At 39.6% G+C, this 21,191-nt stretch overlaps 1 protein-coding gene across 1 annotated transcript; it reads left to right on the forward strand.

The window, feature by feature from the left end:
• Positions 1-3,757: 3,757 nt before the first annotated feature.
• Positions 3,758-19,581, forward strand: TMED7 (transmembrane p24 trafficking protein 7). The gene is made up of 3 exons (XM_003404486.4): positions 3,758-4,308; positions 10,292-10,537; positions 16,554-19,581. Exons 1-3 carry the CDS (start codon positions 4,117-4,119, stop codon positions 16,788-16,790), a joined length of 675 nt encoding a protein of 224 aa, XP_003404534.1. The 5' UTR covers positions 3,758-4,116; the 3' UTR covers positions 16,791-19,581.
• The last annotated feature ends 1,610 nt before the right edge of the window (positions 19,582-21,191 follow it).

The following is a 21,191-nucleotide window of genomic DNA, read 5'->3' on the forward strand; positions in this document are numbered from 1 at the left end:
CCTCAAAAGCTCCTACTTTCTCTACCCTATGTGGCTTCTCATTTATTACCCCATCTTTCCCCATGATCCTGACTTTTGAGACAATCATCCCCTTGCTTTTTTGTATAGCTTCACTACATACTACGCAAAACAGCATTGCTTAGTTTTGCCTATTGCCAGCCTTTTTATTCTGTATGACTTTTTTGTCTAGCTTCTTTTGCTCAGCATTATGTTTGAGAGGTTCCCTCATGTTGCAACTATACTCTGTTCATTTTCATTGCTATGTTAGGCCTTGTTTTATAAATATACCCAAATTTGTGGGTATTTGGGGAATTTCCAGTTTGGGACGATTACTAAACTTTAAGTATTCTTGTATATTGGTGCATGAATTTCCCTGAAGCAGTAGCTCTCAATTTTTTCTGGTCTCAGAATCACGAAAATTAAATTAAAAAAAAAAAAAAAGTAAAAGAAAATTTATTGAATCCTGAGACTTTTAAAAATGTTTATAAAGTAATTCATTTAAAATAATAAATCCATTACCTGTTGTATTAGTTTCCTGAGACAGCCATAACCAATTAGCACAAACTGGGTGGCTTAAAACCACTGAAATTTATTTTCTAACAATTCTGGAGGCCAGAAGTCCAAAATCAAGGTGTTGGCTGGGTTGGCTCCTTCTGGAGGCTTCGGGGCAGAATCTGTTCCGTGCCTCTCTCCAAGCTTCTGGTGGCTGCAGGCAATCCTTGACTTGCAGATGCAGCACTCCAATCTCTGCCTCTGTCTTCACAGGGCCTTCCCCTCTTTGTGTTCTGTCCGTGTGTCCCACTCATCTCTCTTGTTTCTCTTATAAGGACATCAGTCATTGGCTTTATGGCTCGCCCTCAGTCCAGGATAATCTCATCCTGAGATTCTTAACTTAGTTACATCTACAAACTCTATCTCCAAATAGGGTCACATTCATAGGCATCAGCACTTAGGAGTTGGACATATCTTTTTGGAAGACCCAAGTCAACTCGATACACATGTTAATATAAATTAACCCATTTTTGTGAAAAATAACTATATTTTCCAAATAAAAATTCGGTGAGAAGAGTGGCATTGTTTCACACTTTTATAAATCCCTTTAACGTATGTTTTCTTAGAAAAGCTGATTCTCATCTACTTTTACACCCAACCCGTTATGTTATTTTGGTTGAAATATATGATGGAAATCCAGCCTCAGACAGATACATCACAGATCTCTGAAAAGTTTTTAAACCCCTAGCAGTCTTTGGGCAACAATTTGAAAACTACTGCTCCAAAGTATATATATAAAATTAGTCCCTGGGTGTCACAGTTCATGCTAGACTAGTAACTCTAAGGTTAGTGGTTAGAAGACATCCCAAGGGGCCGGGAAGAAAGGCCTGGCAATCTGCTTTCAAAAGATCACAGACTTGTAAACTTTAGAGAGAACTCTGAAACACACCAGGTTGCCGGGAATCGACCAGATGGCAACGGGTTTTTGTTTTTTAATTCTAAAGCAGAATTTCCAGGAGCAACAATTGTAAGGATGATGCAGGACTGGGCAATGTTTCATTCTGCTGTGCATAGGGTCTCTATGAGTTGGAACTGACCACATGGCACCTAACAACAACAACACATCTAGCTCTCTACATAGATACGGAGCCCCTGGTGGTGCAGTGGTTAAGAGCTCAGCTACTAACCGAAGGGCTGGCAGTTCGAGTCCACCAGCTGCTCCCTGAAAACCCTATGGGGGCAGTTCTACCATGCTATAGGGTCGCTATGAATCAGAATTGACTCAGTGGTAACAGGTTTTTATTTTTGGTTTATACATAAATACAGATTTATGTCTTTAACTTTAGTAGATAATGCCACATTGTTTTCCAAAGCAGTTATACCGATTTACACTGCCACCAACAATGTCTGTGGGATTTTGCTGCTCTATATGCTGGCGAATATTGCTATTGCTACACTTTAAAAATTTTGCCTATCTGGTGGTGTGTAATGAATTGCATTGTGGTTTTAATCTTTTTTTTTTTTTTCATTGCCATTGTATGTATGAAGAAACTGAGGTTTAGAAAAGCAACGTTATTTGCCTAAGGTCACGGAACTACCAAGTTAGAAACAGAACTCAGGTTTTCTCTTTCAAATTTAGTTTGCTTTCCACTCACCCACACAAATAATGCTTCTGTTTCCGGCCCAGTTTTCAAGAAGGCTCAGTCTCCCATAATTCTCTTCTCTCCTCTGTGCTGATTAAGAGCTCAGGCTTGCTAATCAAAAGGTTGGCAGTTTGAATCCACCAGCCGCTCCTTGGAAACTCTACTGGGCAGTTAGTTCTACCCTGTCTTACAGAGTCGTTATGAGTCGGAATCGATCGCAGGCAATCGGTTGTTTCCTGTGTCACTGAGGACTCCGGCCTCAAGTCGTCTTCATTTCTTTCCCCAGCGCCGGAGGCTTTACGCGCCCCAGGCCGCTAGGGGTCCGCTGAACAGCCCGGCAACTCCTGCCGGCCCTGTCACGCAACACATCCGCACGCAGGCGCACGCATGCCCGCATTCGCGCCCAGGCAGCTCGGGGTCGGGACAGCCCCGCATGACCTCCCCGCCGCCCGCCTCAACACCGCAGGTTTCCCTGCTTCGTTCCTGCTCGTTTACCTCTACTTCCTTCTCATAAAACCTGTACTCACCTTCTGCTGCCCATCTTAAGGTGCAGAGCCACACTGTGGTCATTTATAAAGAAGAAATGATAGTGCCTAATTCATGCTTATATGCATGAGAAAATGTACCATGTACTGTAAAAAAAATCAACACCTGTTAGCTATAATTACACACCACTCTGGTGGCGCAGTGGTTAAGAGCTCTGTGGGTGGCAGTTCAGAATCCACTGGGCGCTTCTTGGAAACCTTATGAACCAGTTCTCTGTTCTATACTGCCACTATAAGTCGGAATCAACTGGATGCCCATCGAGTTTTTTTTTTTGGTTATTTATCAAGCACTCCAACACATACCAGCGGTGTGATCACTGGCTAATTCATTTCTAGGTTTCCCCTTCCATAAAATAGGCATAATACCTACCTTATTTTTTTTATAGAGTTGTTCGAGGGATCGAATGAAATAACATGTGAAGCGCTTAGCACAGTGCCTAGTGATAAGCAGTGCTCACTGGATGTTTATTTTTACTTAACAAAAGTTTATCTGGTGCGCATGATGTGCCAACTACTCTTTTAGGTGCTTTTTCCAAATACTGAAACCTCATAATCCTCCTCTGAGGTAGCTACTATTATCCTCACTTTACAGATGTAAAGAAAAAGAGGCAGAGAAATTAAGCAATTGACGCAAGGTCCCGCAGCTAGAAAGTGGCGAAGGAGGGATTAGAAATCCTGCAGTCCCAGAATTAGCGCTCCCTGATAAATTGTTTCTCCCAAATACTGAGTTCCAAATATTGAGAAAACTCCGCAAACTGCAAAGCGCTCTACCGCTAGTAATTAGTCCCTTAGGGCAAAATAAACTCTTCTTTGCTCTCTTGTAGCTTCCCCAGAGCTCAGCTCTTCAGAGATAAAAGCCGACTCTCCTTCTCTCGCGGACGATGCGGGTCCTACCGGCGCTGGCCCCAAGGCTACACTAGCAGGCCACGCCCCTTCCGTGGGCCCGCCTCCCCGCCCTGCTACTGCACGCTGTGCCACGCTAACCACGCTGGCCCCGCCCCTTGTCCGCGGCTGCAGCGGAGGCAGAGCCGACGCCTCGCGGACTTCCACGTACACACTCCAACGCCTCTCCACCCTTTGGAGAGCACATCCGGGTCGCTAAAGCAGGTGCCTCAGGCCCCGCCCCTTTTCCCGAAGCGTTCATCTTGTCTTCCGGCCATCGCAGGCCTTTTCCGGTTGGTTTCTGCCGGCTTTATCTCCGCGCCTTTAAGTCGCTCCCGGGCTGCGACCCCAGGCCCTCAACGCCCTTCACCCGGTCCCAGCCGCTCGCTCCTCATCCTGAATCTCCCCGAGACTCGGAGCGGCTCTGCCGGTTCTGCTGTGCGTTTTCTCCGGGAGGCCCGGGCTGAGGCCTGCAGCGCGCAGTGACTGCCGCGCGTACCTGACCCCGCGTCTCCACGCAGCTTCGTTGAGTCCGCTGCCGCCGCCGCCTCGGGATGCCGCGGTCTGGGTCTGCGCAGCGCTGGGCAGCCTCCGCGGGCCTCTGGGGCTGCAGGCTGCTAGCTTTGCTGCTGCTGGTGCCGGGGCTCGGCAGCGCCTCTGAGATCACCTTCGAGCTGCCGGATAATGCCAAGCAGTGCTTCTACGAGGACATCACACTGGGCACTAAGTGCACCCTCGAGTTCCAGGTACCACGGGCCTTGGAAGTCCCGGGGTCCCAGCTCGCGGCTTCAGGATCAGAGCTGCATCCTGCGGGGTGTCCCTCTCCTGTCGTGTTTTTCCGCTCTTTGGCAGGTTCAGGAAGCATCTCTAGGGAGCTAATAGGAACAGACATTCGGTTTTCTTGCTCTAAACACCTAAGACAGGATATTAGGATATATGAATTCCAGAAATGCTTCCCCTAGCTATGACATTTCTTTATATTCTCGAATGCCCTTCATTTTAAAGCCCATTGAGTTTTCTTAAAAGATCCTCCTTAGTTATTCCTGCTCTGTAGTGCCCGGTGTCAGCCTCCCACACCGGATCCACTTCTCCACTTGAAACACCTTTGAAGTGAGGCCGGTATCTAACTCCACTGCTTTTCAGTTTTTACATTGAGATTAGAATTGTTGGTTAAATGCGCTCTTCCTCATGGGAGCGCTCCATTAGAGGCGGAATGACCACCTGCCAAAGAGTTGCTGTAATAAGTGAGAGACCTTTGTGATCCTAGATACTGTGTAAAAGAGAAAGTTTATTTAACAGAGTGTGGTTTCTTAAATTAGCTAGAGCAATCTTTACTCCGTTTCCATTTTTCTTGGTAGGTTCATTTTACACATTTGATCAGCTTTTGAGTGTTAGGTGCTGGTGATAATAGAAGTGATGAAAGCAGATAGGGTTGCTGCCATCATTCTTGATTCACCTCTCTTCCTATCTTTCTTTTCTTAATTAGTACCTGCTCATTCATCGAAACTGTGCTTTGAGAGCAGAAAATAGGGGATATGTGACCTGTTTTTTGGAATCCATGGAGGCTTCTTTCAGAAAGTGATTTTAAGCTGAGCTTTTAAAGGATGAGTTATAAATACTTTGACAAGGGAGAAGAGAGAATAGCCTTTGCGAGGATCTTGTGGTAAGAGTGAGCACTGGGAATGTGAGAACCATAAAGAGGTTGTATAATATGGTTGGAGAATAAGAAGCCAGAAGAAGAGTGGGGGAAGATGAGAGCTAGGACGTCAGCAGGGCCTTTTTGGTCATATTAAGGCATTTTGCAGTGATATGATGAGAATATTTCTGGTAGCTGTATGGTAAGGTGTTGCAGAGTGGAGATGGGAGACTGGTTAGGAGGCTATTGTGGTGCAGGCAAGAGATGATAGTGGCTCAGGGTAAGGTGTTAGCAGTGGAAAGGGGAAAAGTGAAAGGATTGGAGAGAAGTTAGTAGGAAAAGTAAACAGGTCTTAGTGATGATTTGTCTACAGAACATGAAAAAGAGAAGGTTAAGAATGACCCTTAGGCTTGCTTAACTCCATGAATTAGGACTAGGGGACAGAAAAGGAGATAGCAGGGATTGTAATGTAAGGTGTCAATATAATGTTAAATGCAACAATGACGGTACACACTAAGTGTCATGCTGGCAGAGGAAGGAAGGATTGTCAGGGAAAATTTAACTGAGGCCGATGTTTGAGATGAATCTGGAAGGATAAATAGTAGTTGCTCTGTATCCCAGAGGGGCCCTGGTGGTCCAGTGGTTAAGTGCTTGGCTGCTAACCAGGTCAGTAGTTTGAACCCACCAGCTGCTCCACAGGAGAAAGGTATGGCAGTCTGCTTCCGTAAAGATTTACAGCCTTGGAAACTCTGTGGGACAGTTCTACTCTGTCCTGTAGGGTCGCTATCAGTGGGAATCAACTCAGCAGCAACGGGTTTTGGTTTGGCTCTGTATTCCAGGCATATATGCTATGTTGTGAGAGTTAATTCCAGCAAATTTGGAATTAACCCTGAGCTCTTTTGCTGGAGTTTGTGCCTGGCACTGGCCCCTGATCCAAGGACGAAATACACCGAGTGTTAGCGTTGCTTTGTAACTGTGGGTGAGAGGACTTTAGGAACAGTTTGTATCAGTTCGTCAGCATTGTTTATTGATAATAGTGGGATTGATGATTTGCACCTGGTCCAGGTGAGTCCCGCCCCTGCCCTCCGCAAGAGCTCTGCTCTTGAGACTGGTTACTTAGCAGAAATACGCCTGTGTGATCGGCAAAATATAAAAAAAAAGCCTAGTCAAGACTTCATTTTGAGCTCTCTGTGTTCCTTGCACACTTGGGTGGTTCCTCATCTTGAGAGACTGTGTGTGTGTGTCCATCACAGCCCTCACAGAGGGAAGACAAAGGAGCCTGGACCTGACCTCTCCAGAACTCTTGCTGTGAGACAGTCTTTGAGGTGATGCATAGCCTTGCTTTAGTGTTGTTCATATATTTTCCTGTAATAAAGTGTAGATTTGTAAGCATTGTCATTTTGGATCGTGTGATTCTTCTTCAGCGAACAAAAACTGTTCAGCTGCCACTGTTAGTGCAGATATGAAGCATAGACATTCAGAGAACTTCTGATAGTCTGGTATTTTTGGAACATAGAGTAGCAAGGCTGTGAATAAAAGAGATCCTGTGGGTACCTAGAGGAGGAACAGGGGAATGTGATGCCATTGTTAACAGGTTTGCATTTTGCTGTAAGCCACAGGTAATTATCAAACAGTTTTAAGCAAACGCAGTGATTCTTCACTGTGGGTGGGGGTAGGTAGGGGAAAGAGGGGCACCTCCTCCTACTCACCCCGGAAACATTTGGTGATGCCTGGAGACATTTGAGGAAACCCTGGTCGTGTAGTGGTTAAATGCTACAGCGGCTAACCAAAAGGTCGGCAGTGCGAATCCCCCAGGCGCTCCTTGGAAACTGTATGGGGCAGTTATACTCTGTTCTGTAGGGTTGCTATGAGTTGGAATTGACTTGACAGCAACAGGTTTGGTTTGGTTCTTTTTTGGGAGACATTTGATGTCTGGAGACATTTTTGGTTGTCACAGTTGAATGGCATTGGGGGTAGGGGGCTCCTTGCTACTGGCATCTAGTAGTAGAGGCCAGGGATGCTGCTAAACATGCTGCAATGAACAGGACAGTACAGCCCCCTACAACAAAGAATTTTCTGGCCCAAAATGAAAGTAATGCTGAGGTTGAAAAACCCTGGTTAGAGGGAGAAGAGATTGGATTGTGGGACTACCTGTTAAGAAACTGTGGCAGTAGTCCTGCGTGGATTGTGGATTAGAAGTGGAAAGAATGGAATGAATTTAAGAGAAGCAGCAAGATCAGCTTGAGATTTCTATGATCATGTGGACAGGTAGAGATACTTAGTTTAGAATGATCCCGAGTTTCTATCTTGGGTGGCTAGACAGGTTGTAAAGGGGTATCATTAACACAAGTAAAGTTACCTGTTTTAAAGTTTAATGGGAGAGGAATGGGGCAGTGGTCATTTCTGGTCCTATTCAGTTTTATACATATTTGATTATTCAAAGTATGACAGTCAAGTATAAAAAGTTGGGTGTATCAAAATGAAGTGTTTTCACTTGAAGGAAAGATCAATTGACTTTTGGGGGAAAGGGTAGATGCATAATTGATAAGACACTGTGTGTTATGTAAAAACATTATATAACTATATATTAGTGTTTACATCTTTTATAGTTTCCAAAGTATATAATTATGTTTCATTTAATTGTCAAAATAATCTTGTAACAGTTGAGTTATTCATCATATATTTTAAGTTGCAAAAGGTCACATAAATAACCAATCATTCTTTGAAGTCTAAAGTTTGATCTTTTCTGTTCTACTGATAAGATAGAGAGCATTAATATGCCCAACCAAGAGGGTTCAAGCTTGAAAATACAGACTTGTGCCACCCAATCTCATGGTGGTTGGGAACCCTTAAACCCAGTGTCTCTTCCTTATCACTTCTTTCTCAAATCGATTTACATACCCTACTCTCCCTCTTTCTTTCTGTTCAATTCTTATCTAAGAATGACTTTCTCCTCTAATTCCTTTCCCCTTGTCTCTCTCGTAATGCTTGTCCAGTTACCTCAGGAAAAATCTCTCCCTTCTCTTTATTTCTGCAACCTAAATGGCCAAGTTGTAACTGATTACACATGAACCAAAACCAAACCCTTGGCTGTTGGGTGGATTCTGATTCATGGTGACCCTATAGGACGGGGTAGAAGTGCGCCTATAGGGTTTCCAAGGCTGTAAATCTTTATGGAAGCAGACTGCCACATTTTTCTCCCATGGAGTAGCTAGTGAGCTAGTGAGTCTGATCTACTGTCTTTTTGGTTGGCAGCTGAGTGCTTTAACCACTGTCCCACCAGTGCTCCTTTGATCACCTACTCCCTGCTTTCCCTTCACTATGCCTGCCCTTAAATGCAAGTTTTCCAGACAGGCAGAAGACTTGTTTGCTCTTGCTTTGTTCTGTTTTGGTTTTGCTTTAGTCACAGGTGTTGCGCAGTATTGTTTAATCAGTTATGTTTCATTTGTAAACAAGATTGTAAGTGATACAGTCTTAAAAAAGCCTGCAGTCTCCTCAACTCATAATGTAGTTCAAAACAAAATAGGTATAAAATTCCATAGAACTGATTTATAAAAGAATTTAAGATTGAATTGGCAGAAGTTATGTGATAGATATATTTGTAACAATGATCAAAAAAAAAAAAAAAGCTGCTGAGGCTGCTTATGTACAACCAAACACCTCATGAAATTTGGTTACTTGGTTTGAGGTTCAGGGTCATGGTTTCATGGGACATCCCAGTTAACTGACCTAATAACACGTTCAGTGCTTCTGTTCTACCGCCTAGTTCTGTGTGTAGTGCCTGGGGTCTTAAAAGCTTACAGGTGGCCATCCAAGGAACAACAACCGGTCTCTATTCGCCTAGAACAGCAGAGGAAGAGGGAGAGTCAGGAATAGGAGGAGGATATAGAATGTGTGACGAATTGCCTCCATGAACAATTGCTTCCTTTGCCATGAGACCAGAAGAACTGGATGGTGCCCGGCTACCATTATTGAACATTTTGAACAAAGATTCTGTAGCACAGTCCTGATCAAAAGGGAGAAAATGCAGAACAGAATTTCAAATTTTCATGGACTCCAGACTTCTGGAACCATGAAGTTTGGATGAACCCCTGGAACTATTGCCCTGAGATAATCTTTAAACCTTAAACCAGAAGTATCCCCTGAAGTCTTCCTAAAGCCAAACAGTAGTTTAGCTTAACTAGTAAAAAAAAGTCTGTCTTGAGCATTATGCTCTTTGAAGAACTATCTGTATGGGATCAGATTGACAACAGTAACTTGAAAGATTTGATAGGAACCATAGGCGGTAGTGAATTTATATTGATGAGGGGGGAACAACTCAGAAAAGGAGGGTGAAAATGGTTACACAACTCAGATGTAATCAGTGTCACTAAAATGGTACATGAAGAAACTGTTGAATTGGTATATGTTTTGCTGTGTGTATTCTCAACAACAAAATAAAATCATATGTATATGTAAAAGAATTTAAGAAACACAACCTATTTGTAATTTGGCAGTAAAATGAGCTTACATTCTATGGTAGAAGTATGCATGGGGTGTTATGCCGAGGACTGACCAACTTTACGACCTAACTACACTACCTGATGAGTGTGTTTGGATGGTGCTAATAGGAAACTAGATGAGAAAATTTGGGGAAGGAAAATAGTACATAGTAATAATCTTAGTTGTTAAGAGTAAAACTTAGGAGTTCAAGTTCTACCTCTGTTATTTACTAGATGAGTAATCTCAGGAAGTTACTTAAATTTCTCAATCTGTCAAATAGGGAAGAAAAACCTTTCTTGTAGGGTCATTGGGAGAATTAGGAGATAAAATTAACTGTGTCACATTAACTAGTACAATTGTTTGGCTAGTTAACAGTAAATTAGAATTTCTTCTTTCCTGTAATGAGGAAACCTTTTCAGTTTCTTTAAAGCTATGGAAGGGTTGAACTGAAACCTGCCTCCCAAGTCCTATCCAGTGGTGAAAATAAAAAAATGTAAAATTGCCTGTGAGAGTAAAAGTCCTTTGTCTGTATGTTTATTGCCCTTTTAAGAGGAAACCTGGCCAACTTGTTAGTTGCAGTGATCTCTTCATTTTTGTTTGTTTTTTTATAGGTGATTACTGGAGGTCACTACGATGTAGATTGTCGATTAGAAGATCCTGATGGCAATGTGTTATACAAGGAGACAAAGAAACAATATGATAGTTTTACCTTCACAGCCTCCAAAAATGGGACATACAAATTTTGCTTCAGCAATGAATTTTCAACTTTCACGCATAAAACTGTATATTTTGATTTTCAAGTTGGGGAAGATCCACCTTTGTTTCCTAGTGAGAACCGAGTCAGTGCTCTTACGCAGGTAAATATGAAGTCAGCAATATAATGTTGGAATGTTTAAAGGAAAAAAAGCGTAATGTTATGCATTAACTCATTGATGAACATAGAAGTTTGATACTAACAGTCTTTAAAACCTATTTTAATTCTGACAATAGATTAAGCATTTCACAGAGAACTTGAGATTTTTATAGTGAAAACCAGTGCTAAAGGGTTTTACAAACTTCTAAGTGTATAGAAAGTCTTAAAAAGGAGAAAGATCGTTAAGGTAGAAAACATCAATAAGGGAAGAAAATTTACAAAGGTTCGGCAATCACAACTCCAGCATTGTGAAACTTTTTCTATAATTCACGAAGGAACATTGCTGCCCTACTGTAAAAATGGCGTGGTAGCATCAGACCTCATCTGACTTCAGGGGGAAGAAAGAAAATCTCCATCATCATCAGCCCAAGGCTGATTGCTATGAGGTGGAGGTCAGATATAACTCTGCTTTCCAACTTTCTCACCAATTCTGACACCAGCCATCCCTCCAACTGCACTCTCTACTTCCCTGCTGGGTGAAATAATTTGTTACCATGGCCACAGAGAACTCAAAGACCATACTTACAGCTAAGCGAGTTATTAAGGAAGCAACAGAGTACAACTCAAGATCACGATCAGGAAGCATGTAGGCAAAGTCTGGAAGTCTCCCCTGAGGTGGAAACTACGTCCCCTCCCCTCTTCAGTGTAGGACAGCTCTTTTAGCTCCCCTTGGCTGTGCAAGCAAGCAGGCCTCTCTTTCTGCCATGTACTCCCCCTGAGGACAGACCTCCTCTTGGCTGGCCTCTGCCCTGGTTGGGCAAGTGTTACAAAACTCTTTAGCTGCCAGTAAGTGCCCAGAGGCTCCCCACTCAACCAGCAAGCCTTCTTCCCAAAGGTGATCATCTCTTCTGCTCTGTGGGTTGGCAAGCCAACTGTAGCTGCCTCCCTCCCTGGAATGGGAAGCCCCCAGCCATCTCACACCAGTGTTCTGATTCTGCTGCTGCCGTTTCTCTGTTGCACTTGTTGCAGGTTCTCACCATCTGGCACCTTCTCCAGTGTTACACCTCTCTCTGTTTTTGGGTCTAGGAGGTTCTCAGCACAGGGACCCCGGATCCAAAAGATGTGCTCTGCCCTTAGCTGTGCTTCGTGATGGTAGCGAGGTTCCTTTCCCAGCCTCTGGGATTTGCTCATTTTAAGCCTAGGGGGTGGCAAAACCAAACAATTTCTTAGTTAGGGTTCTGTACACCTTATTTGCATGTATCCATCCCCCATAAGGGTTCTATGCACCGTATTTACATTACTAGCCACAAGCACCTTGTTTGCATTGTCCCACCCAGTCATTTTTTGGGAGTCACAAGACCATGGCCAGAAGGGCCATATAAAGTAATTCATTTAACAGGTTGGTATAACTGGAGGCAGAAATGATGCTTTTATATATGCATATGTATATATCACAGAGTAGTCTTTATGTAAGTACTTAGTATTCAAGCTTCGGTTATAATTTTTGCTGTAACTTAAGGTAGAATATTGAAGATTAATGGTAAATTATCTAACAAATATTGTAAAGGAAGCTAAATTGGGTCTTATTTCAAAGGTCTTCGAGAAAGGTAGTAAAAGAAATTTAAAGTCAATGAACAGACACTGCTCAGATGATGATAAGGGTTATTTTATTTCTAGTTCAAATACAATATGAGCTTACATTGTATTTGAAAGATTCAATAAGACATCAAAAATAGTTTTTTACCACCCACTTGTTAAAACCTTAAACTGGTATTTTATTATTTCCAGGTTTCCTTTAGTCTCTTTGCCAAAGTCATGTAAGTCGTGTAGTAATAGAGGTAGTTTTTAAGAGTGCTTAAGAGCCTAATTCATAACCCTTTTCTAAGTATTAGGTGTATTCAAATGCTCTTTTAGAAATGTTCTCTTTATTTTAGGATCCTGTGTGAAAGGCACTTTGCTTTGTAAAACAGTTTTTCTCTAAGGCCATTGTTTTAAACCTTAACCTCTATTCCTTCATGAATTTTTGCTTGCGTAAGAAGGTAAAAACCAAACCAAACAGTCAGTTCCATTGACACAAATGACCCCATGTGTGTCAGAGTAGAACTGCTTGGTCTAAAAACTGAAGTAGGTAAATGTAGGAAATGAGTAGTAATAAAGCAGTTAGTATCACTTAGCCTCCATCATTTATATCGCATTTTATCCTCTTTTAGTCTTATTTTTTACTTCCAAAAAGCTAATAAGCATCTTATATAGTAGGGATACATACTTTAAAATTAAAAAAAATTACCAACTAGTAAATGCAGAATAAATTATGGAATTTTACTATCACCAGTTTTTAAGCATCAATAAATTGATGGCTCTAGAGTAGGCAGTGATCACCAGTCACTGGTGAAATCATTAGGTGAAAGGCTGGTGGGAAACTTTGTAATAGGTGGATCAGACTGATATCATCTAAATCTATTGATAATTCACAAAAGGAAAGATAACCAGACACTGTGTCTCCTGATATTATATAATAAGAAGTACACAACACTGTCTATGAGATGTTCTCACCCAGAACATTAAACATGAATCCCATCAAGCCCTTACATCTACCAGTTCACAAGAAATACAGTGATAGAGGAACACCATGAGAATGGAGTGAGCAAAATCCAGACAGTAGGAAATGCTATAGGATAAACGACCCACTTTGTTCAACTAATGGATGATAAGGAAAAGACTAAAGAAATAGTAATTAATCAGCCAAATGATTGAGTTGGCTTTGTTTGGATTCTGATTTGAAAACAACTTTTGAGACATTTGGGGAAATTTGGACGCTATATTAATTGATTTTAAGGAACTAATATTTTAGGTGTGATAATGCTATTGGGGTTATATGTTTTTGAGTGTTATCTTTTAGAAATAAATACAAAATGTAAAAGTATTTGGAGCCCTCGTGGCATAGAGGTTAAGAGCTTAGCTGCCAGCCAAAAGGTCAGCAGTTCGAATCCACCAGCTGCTTCTTGGAAACCCTATGGGGCAGTTCTTCTCTGTCCTGTAGGGTCGCTATGAGTCAGAATTGACACGACAGCAACAGGTTTGGTTTGGTTTGGTTTTTTATAAAAGGTATTTATAGCTGAAATAATACAATATCTGAGATTTGCTTTAAAGTGGTTACAATGAGACGGAAATGAGATGGGGAATATGGATAAAACAAGATTAAACCAAAAATCAAACCCATTGCCATCGACTCAGTTCTGACTCATGGTGATGCCACGTGTTTACAGAGTAGAACTGCTCCATAGGGTTTTCTTGGCTGTAGTCTCTACAGAAACAGACCACCAGGCCTTTCTTCTGCAGGGTAGGTTCGAACCACTAACTTTGGCGGATGAGTTCAATGCAAACAGTACCACCCAGGGACCTGAAACAAGATTTAGCCATATGTTAATAGTTTTTTTGACATCAGGGTTCATTGTACTATCTCTGTACTTTTGAATATGTATGAAAATTTCTACTTTAAAAGCAAAAGAAAGGAAACACCATATCTCAAAATTTGTATGAATCAGTATAACGAGTCCCTTAATTTCTGTGATTTCCTCTAGTCCAGCAATTCTTAACCCATCCATGGACAGGCTTTAAGGAGCCTTAAACATTCTGAGTTTATGTCAAGCCCTTACTTTTATGAGTACTTTCCAGGAGGAGAATCCTTAGGCCATACCATTTTTATAATACATAGAAAGCAAAGAAATGCTAGCAGTTCCTTTCTCTCTAGCCCCTTATCACAAATTAGAAATCATTCATTTTAGCACAGCTTTGCTAATCTTTCATTCCTAGGGACCTAAGCAAAACAAGAACAACAAAAACATTTGACTATTCTGATACTATAGGTAAATTCAAAGTGTAGACCTCATAATTTCTCGCACTTTTTTTTAAGCATTCTTAATTGAATATTTTTATAGTTATTTTTTCATACTTACATTGCTAGGACTTTAATAAATGTGTAAATTATTTCCTAATGTCTATATTGCTTAATTCTTTAAGACAAACTCAGGTTTGGCTTTTTAAAATTCTTAGTACGTGGTTTGTGATATAAAATGAGTGTAATACAATAATAAAGCTTACATTTCATCACCAGGATTAAACTTTCAGTCAAAGAAAAATAGTAAACTCTGGCGATTAAAAAAAAATAGATAACCCTTTTCAAAGCAGGTGATATAATGAATGTATAAAAAGTATGTTTTTATCAGATGAAGACTCACAAACTGATTACACAGTGAAACTGAAACTTACCTCCTATCGGGAATATGTATGTATATATATACACATATATATTCCCGATACGATATGTTATGTATGTCGTAACCTATATATATATATATATATATATATATATATATATATATGTAGGTTTAGTTGACTGACATGAGACAGGACGCTTGTTTAGAAAATTGATAAATATATTTTTTTAAAAAAGACATTCCTACTCTGATCTATCCCTTTCAGATTCAAAAGTTAGCTAAGGATTTAAACAAACGATGTTACTCCTGTTTTTAAAATATTTAACTTTGACTAACTCAATCTATTTTTATGCCATATTTGTTGATTTTTGAGACCTTGAACTTTGATTTATACTCTTGTTAGTGATATAACATACTGACCTGCCCATTCTCTTCCTCCTCGTTCTTCTTTGAAGAGCCCAGTCTCGAATTCTATAGCTATCAGCCTTGTTGTTGTTATCAGCTGCTGTCCAGTCCTCCAACTCATGGCGACCTTATGCACAGTGAAACAAAATGCTGCCCGGTCCTGCGCCATCCCCACGATGACTTGCGGATTGCTCTGTTGTAATCCATAGGGTTTTCACTGGCTGATATCTGAAGTAGATAGCCAGGCTTTTCTTCCTACTCTTAGTATGGAAGCTTTGCTGAAACCTGTTCAGCGTTATAGCAGCACGCCAGCCCCCACTGACAGATGAGTGGTGGCTGTGCACAAGGTACTATCTTAATTATCTAGTGCTGTATAACAGAAATGCCACAGGTGGATGGCTTTAACAAACAGAAATTTATTTTCTCACAGTTTAGGAGGCCAGAAGTCCAAATTCAGGGTACTGGCTCTAGGGGAAGGCTTTCTCTTCCTGTCACCTCTGGAGGGAGGTACTTGTCTCTTCTGAGGTTCTGCTCCTGGGCAGTCTTCATGTGACTTGCCATCTGTCTTCCCCCATCCCTACTCTGCTTACTTGTTTAATCTCTAGCCCTGGCGGTGCAGTGATTAAGAGTTATGGCTGCTGACCAAAAGGTCAGCAGTTCGAATCCACCACCCACCCGCTCCTCAGAAAACCCTACGGGGTGGTTCTGCTCTGTCCTGTAGGGTTGCTTTGAGTTGGAATCGACTTAATGGCAGTGGATTTTTTTGGTTTATATCTCAAAAGAGATTGACTCAAAATAATACACTACACTAATCCTGCCTCATTAACATAACAAACACATTAACATGACAGACAAGTCCCGTTCCCAAATGGGATTATAACCAGGCATAGAGGTTAGAATTTGCAACACATATTTCTTGGGGACGTAATTCAGTCCATAACAGGTACATTGGCCAGGAATGGCATTGGGTCTCTCAAATGGAAGGCAAGAATTTTACCACTGAACCACCAGTGTCCCCTTGTTTTTGTTAGTTGCCCTGGAGTTAGTTCCGATTCACAGTGACCATATGTGTGTGTCAGAGTAGAACTGTGCTCCATAGGGTTTTCAGTGGCTGATTTTTTGGACGTAGATTGCCAGGCCTTTCTTCTGAGGTGCTTCCTGATGGACTCGAACTTTTTCAGCTTTTTGGTTAGCAAACAAGCACATTAACCATTTGTACCACCCAGGCCCCGTTCATAGGACAACTAGTGCGTAAGTGAATGAATGAGTGTCGGTCTAGTAGAATGTTAATTAAATGAGGAATTGAGATCAAATTGAAAGAAAAGATCAAAAGATGAATCGGCTAGATGGATCGCACAGAAAGCATTAAAGAAGCTAACTGAAAGTGTTTTTCTTTAGATGGAATCTGCCTGTGTTTCAATTCATGAAGCTCTGAAGTCTGTCATCGACTATCAGACTCATTTCCGATTGAGAGAAGCTCAAGGCCGAAGCCGAGCAGAGGATCTAAATACAAGAGTGGCCTATTGGTCAGTAGGAGAAGCCCTCATTCTTCTGGTGGTTAGCATAGGGCAGGTATTTCTTCTGAAAAGCTTTTTCTCAGATAAAAGAACCACCACAACTCGTGTGGGATCATAACTACATTTTGAGAATTGATGCACCATTGCCACTGTAATATTGCTGTCCTCTAATTGATTTTAGGTACCGAAGAACTTAATATTGGCAACATTTTTAAAAATCTTACTCATATACTTGTTGGGGGGCACGTACAATGTGTATCCCCAAACTGGAAAGGACACCTTTTTTTTTTTTTAATTTGTAAAAGTAGAAAAACTTTGGAACTTATTTTGGGCTATTCATGTTAAATATTCAACACCAGTGATCTACTCTTTTCTTGGTTGTTTGTATCTACCCTTTGCACACTAAACTTTGGTAATTTGATTCCTTTTAACCATTTAAAAGTACTTTTTCTTATAGATAGTTGATATTTTAAAAACCTTAGGTTTAAAGTCTATATATGTTGTGGAGGAAGAAAATTGCCCTTTAATTGTTCATGGTGAATAAAGTTTTGTGTTTTAAGAAAACCAAATGTGACTAATATAGCTCAAACCTTATTCTGCACTGTTTAATTTTTTGGAAAAGAAGAGAAAAAAAAAAGTCTACCGTGGAAATGTTAGTTAATATTATAATTTTAAATTTGATATATCATGGTATAATTTATTTCTCACTAGTTTAGAAAGTGTCAGAATTTTGTTTTTGGGGTTTATTCTGTGATTTATAACCAGATGTTATTTTTTCAAAAAGGCATTCTTACCACACAGAATAACAGTATATTTCAATAACAATACAGTTTTTACAGGCCTTAAAAATCAGACTGTTAGAACAGGTAGAATATTACAGAATAATTTAAGACACTACAATAGGGGCAAATGAAATGGATAAATTTATAGTGAATTATCTGCACATAGTGTATTTCAGTACTTTTACACGGGAATAAGGTGGTCTGTTTCATTTAACATTTTAATTGGATGATTCTTACCCGTATGTGGTTTTAATGTCTTTGAGTCATTCCCAGCTTAAATTGACAATTGTAATATTAGTATCACATAAGTGCCATACATTTTATCCTAATGGTAGGATGCACTGAGATGTTAGGTTTTTGTTTGTTTGTTGCCTTGCACATGAGACTTCTGTAATCTGGCTAGTAACCCTAAAATGATTTAAAAAGTTAGAATGCTTATATATATGTATTTCTTATTTGATAATCTTCATTGATTGTATTGCATTTGATGAGTATTAAATAATGCATATTCTGTACATTATAAGGTTTAGACTGTGTTTGTATCTTACTTGTATAGATTGAGCCAGTTGAAATAAGATTTTGTTCCAAGTATTCTGGAATAGAATACAAGATTATGCAAAATTGTATAGATTTTTAAAGCATTTTGCTGTTTAAAAAAAGTTGCAACTGCTTTTCTGCCATGCCCCCTCCCCCACCCTAAGGTGCTACGTGCTGAACAAGACTGTCATATTGTAGTGACTGATATGTGGTACCATAGAATGCTGGTTGGATAGCAGCTGTCATCACTTACCACCACTGACCAGAAGTTAACTCCAGATTCTAATTTGTCTTGAAATACATATATACATTTCTGCATGTAAGAGCAAAATTGAGTTGAGATTATCAGAGCAAAATTAAGCGAGGGTGTCATGCTTGCTAATTTCAAATGACACAGTGTAGCAAAGGATGAACATGTTTTCAATCCTTCAATTCTAAGAGTTTTGAAGACTAAATAGCTACTCCTTAAATAATATCTATCAGTGGATTAAGAACTAAAGTTTCAGATTTTGCAGATTTATCCAAGTTCTGGGAGTTGTCATGCAGCTTTATAAGTATCCCTCTGTATTTAGATTTGAAAGTTTTAAATATTAACGTTAATGTGATTGCTAAGTATGGGCATGTGTAAAATGCCCTTTTCTAGTTGCCTCTATCCAGATACTGATACTGCACCGTAATTAAGCAGCCAGGTGTCAGTGTGCCCAGTTTGGCATAGATAGTGCAGTCATTTAATTTGTGCCTCTCAAAACTTCATGATATTAGACTAGTACCATAAATAATTTTTGATGAAACTATTGAAATATATTAGAATTTTTGAAATCACCACTGTTACCTATTGTAGATAGTGTGGGCTTAGTCCAGTCTGTATGTAACTGGTTAAATTTTGATGGCTGTCTATACTCAGCCGGGTATGTGTATATATGTTAGGATATACATATCTATTTGGACATAAATGTTACGTAAGAACAGGTTTTTTTTCTTTTTTCCTTCCTCCTCCTATAATTTGTAGCTCATTTTATTTCTTTAATTCTGTCATCATTTGTTGCAGCAGTTTGAATTTTCCAAATATTTGTGTTTGGACATATGGCTCGGAATACGTATTTAAACATCATAGTTGTATATATTTTTTAATAGAATAAATAATGGAAAGGGACTTGATATACAAGTTTATACTAAAATTCAGCTGTGTGAAGATAAATTTTAAAATACTACTTTGCTAATCTAATCTTTTTTTTTCTATTTAAGAAACAAATGGTTTGTGGTTCACAACTTTGATTCAGGCTCGATGATAATCAACTTTGAAAATGCAGTGAACCAAAAAGCAGTTTTATTCGTGGAAAGATTTAACTGAAATCTCTGTACTATCCTTTTTTGTTTCAGTTTGTAAATGTGTAACAATTACAGTTAAATAGGACAAAGCAAACCCTATGACTATGTTTTGGAAAATTAAATTAATATATAAATAATTCAAAGGAGTTTTTCATTTACTTTTAAAAAAGAAAAGAAATTTCTCTAAATTAAACAGATGTTGGTTCTGCAGGATTGCACGAATTTCTTGTAGAATTAAAAAAAAAAAAACCTTTCAACAAACTGACTTCACTTATTGCTGTCAGGATTTAAATCTTTTCAGGCTCCTTGTAAACTTGCAGTTTGAAGTATAGTTTTGTAGCAAAAGAAAATGATTATCTACATGGCATTTTATTAATATATCTTAGGGACTGACCAGGGAAGAAAGTTACAGAAGGTAAATAACACCTCAGCACTGCCTCATTTTAACCTTCTCTTTGCATTTCTTATTGAAAGTTTGTGTGAGTGAAAGGCAAATTTATCATTATTATATTTTCCAGATTAATTGAAGGAGGCTTTATTACTTAAAAAAAAAAAAAATTATCTTCTTTATCTCTACTAATAAGTTTTGCCTTGAAATCATTTTTTTCTAATATTAATGTAGCTACACTAGGTTGCTTTTGGTTAGCACTTATATATTATTTTCCATAATTTTATTTTCAACATTTTTGTATTCTTATTTTTAGATATCTCTTGTAAATATCATATTGTCATTATTACTACCCTTATTTGTCCTATCTGTTCTGTGTTCCTTTTTCTCTACTTGTTACTTTTTGGATAAGTTCTTTAAATTCTTTTTTGGTCTTTGTACTAGCATGGTGGTTTTATGTTTTCTTTATCTCTGACTATTTGAAGTCTAAACTACCAGTTTCCTCATGGGCAATGCACTGCAACTCCACTTACCTCCCTCCCAGTTTATGTGCTATTGCTTTCATGTATTTTATGTATCTTTAAATATTATGAGTCATTACTATTGTTTAAATAATCAGTATTCGTTTGGATTTATCCACATATTTACCACTTTATTTGCTCTCCATTCTTTGCCGCATCTTTGAGATTCCATCTAGAACAACTTTTCTTCCACCTGAAGAATTCCTTTTAGTGCAGGTTAGCTTTCTCGTTTTCTTTTTGGTTGCAACTGTTGTTATACTACATTTTGAGAAATAATAGCAAACACATTTTTAATATTGTGTGCCCATATTTACTCCTCTCAACCATGCTTTGAAGTAGATAGCTTTAATTTTCCCATTTTACAGATAAACTGAAGCACAAAACAGTTAAGTGATTTCTTCAAGGTCACACACTGAACTGGTGTTCAAACAAAACACCTACAGGGGTAGGCAAGTGATATGAGTGAATGATGTAGGCCTGGGAGCTGTGGCAGCTAAGTTGCAGCCAATGGCTGCTGGTGAGGAATGTATACCCCATTTTGCCAAATCTGATTTTTGTCAAGAGATTTTTACGAGAAACCTGATTGTAAAAATGCATGCTCATTTTAGCCAATCTAATACGTGTGTGGTAGTATCTCATTGTGGTTTTAATTTGCATCTCTTCAGTGATTAAATGTCGTTAAGCATCTTTTCACGTGATTTGCCACTCATATCGTCTTCGTGAAGTGTCAGGATCTTTTGTCCATTTTTTATTGTTTTTGTTTGTTTATTGCGTTTTGAGACATAGATACATACACCTGTGTTGTTGTTTGCTGTTCCATAGGGTTTCTTAGGCTGTAATCTTTATGGAAGCAGCCCTGGTGGTGCAATGGCTAAAATGCTCAGCAGCTAACCAAAAGGCCACTGACTTTTGTTAAGCAGTCCAGTGTTTTAACCGTTGTGCCACCAAGGCCCCTTAGACAA

Source organism: Loxodonta africana, chromosome 2 (assembly GCF_030014295.1).
Source record: "Loxodonta africana isolate mLoxAfr1 chromosome 2, mLoxAfr1.hap2, whole genome shotgun sequence".
Taxonomy (NCBI): Eukaryota; Metazoa; Chordata; class Mammalia; order Proboscidea; family Elephantidae; genus Loxodonta; species Loxodonta africana.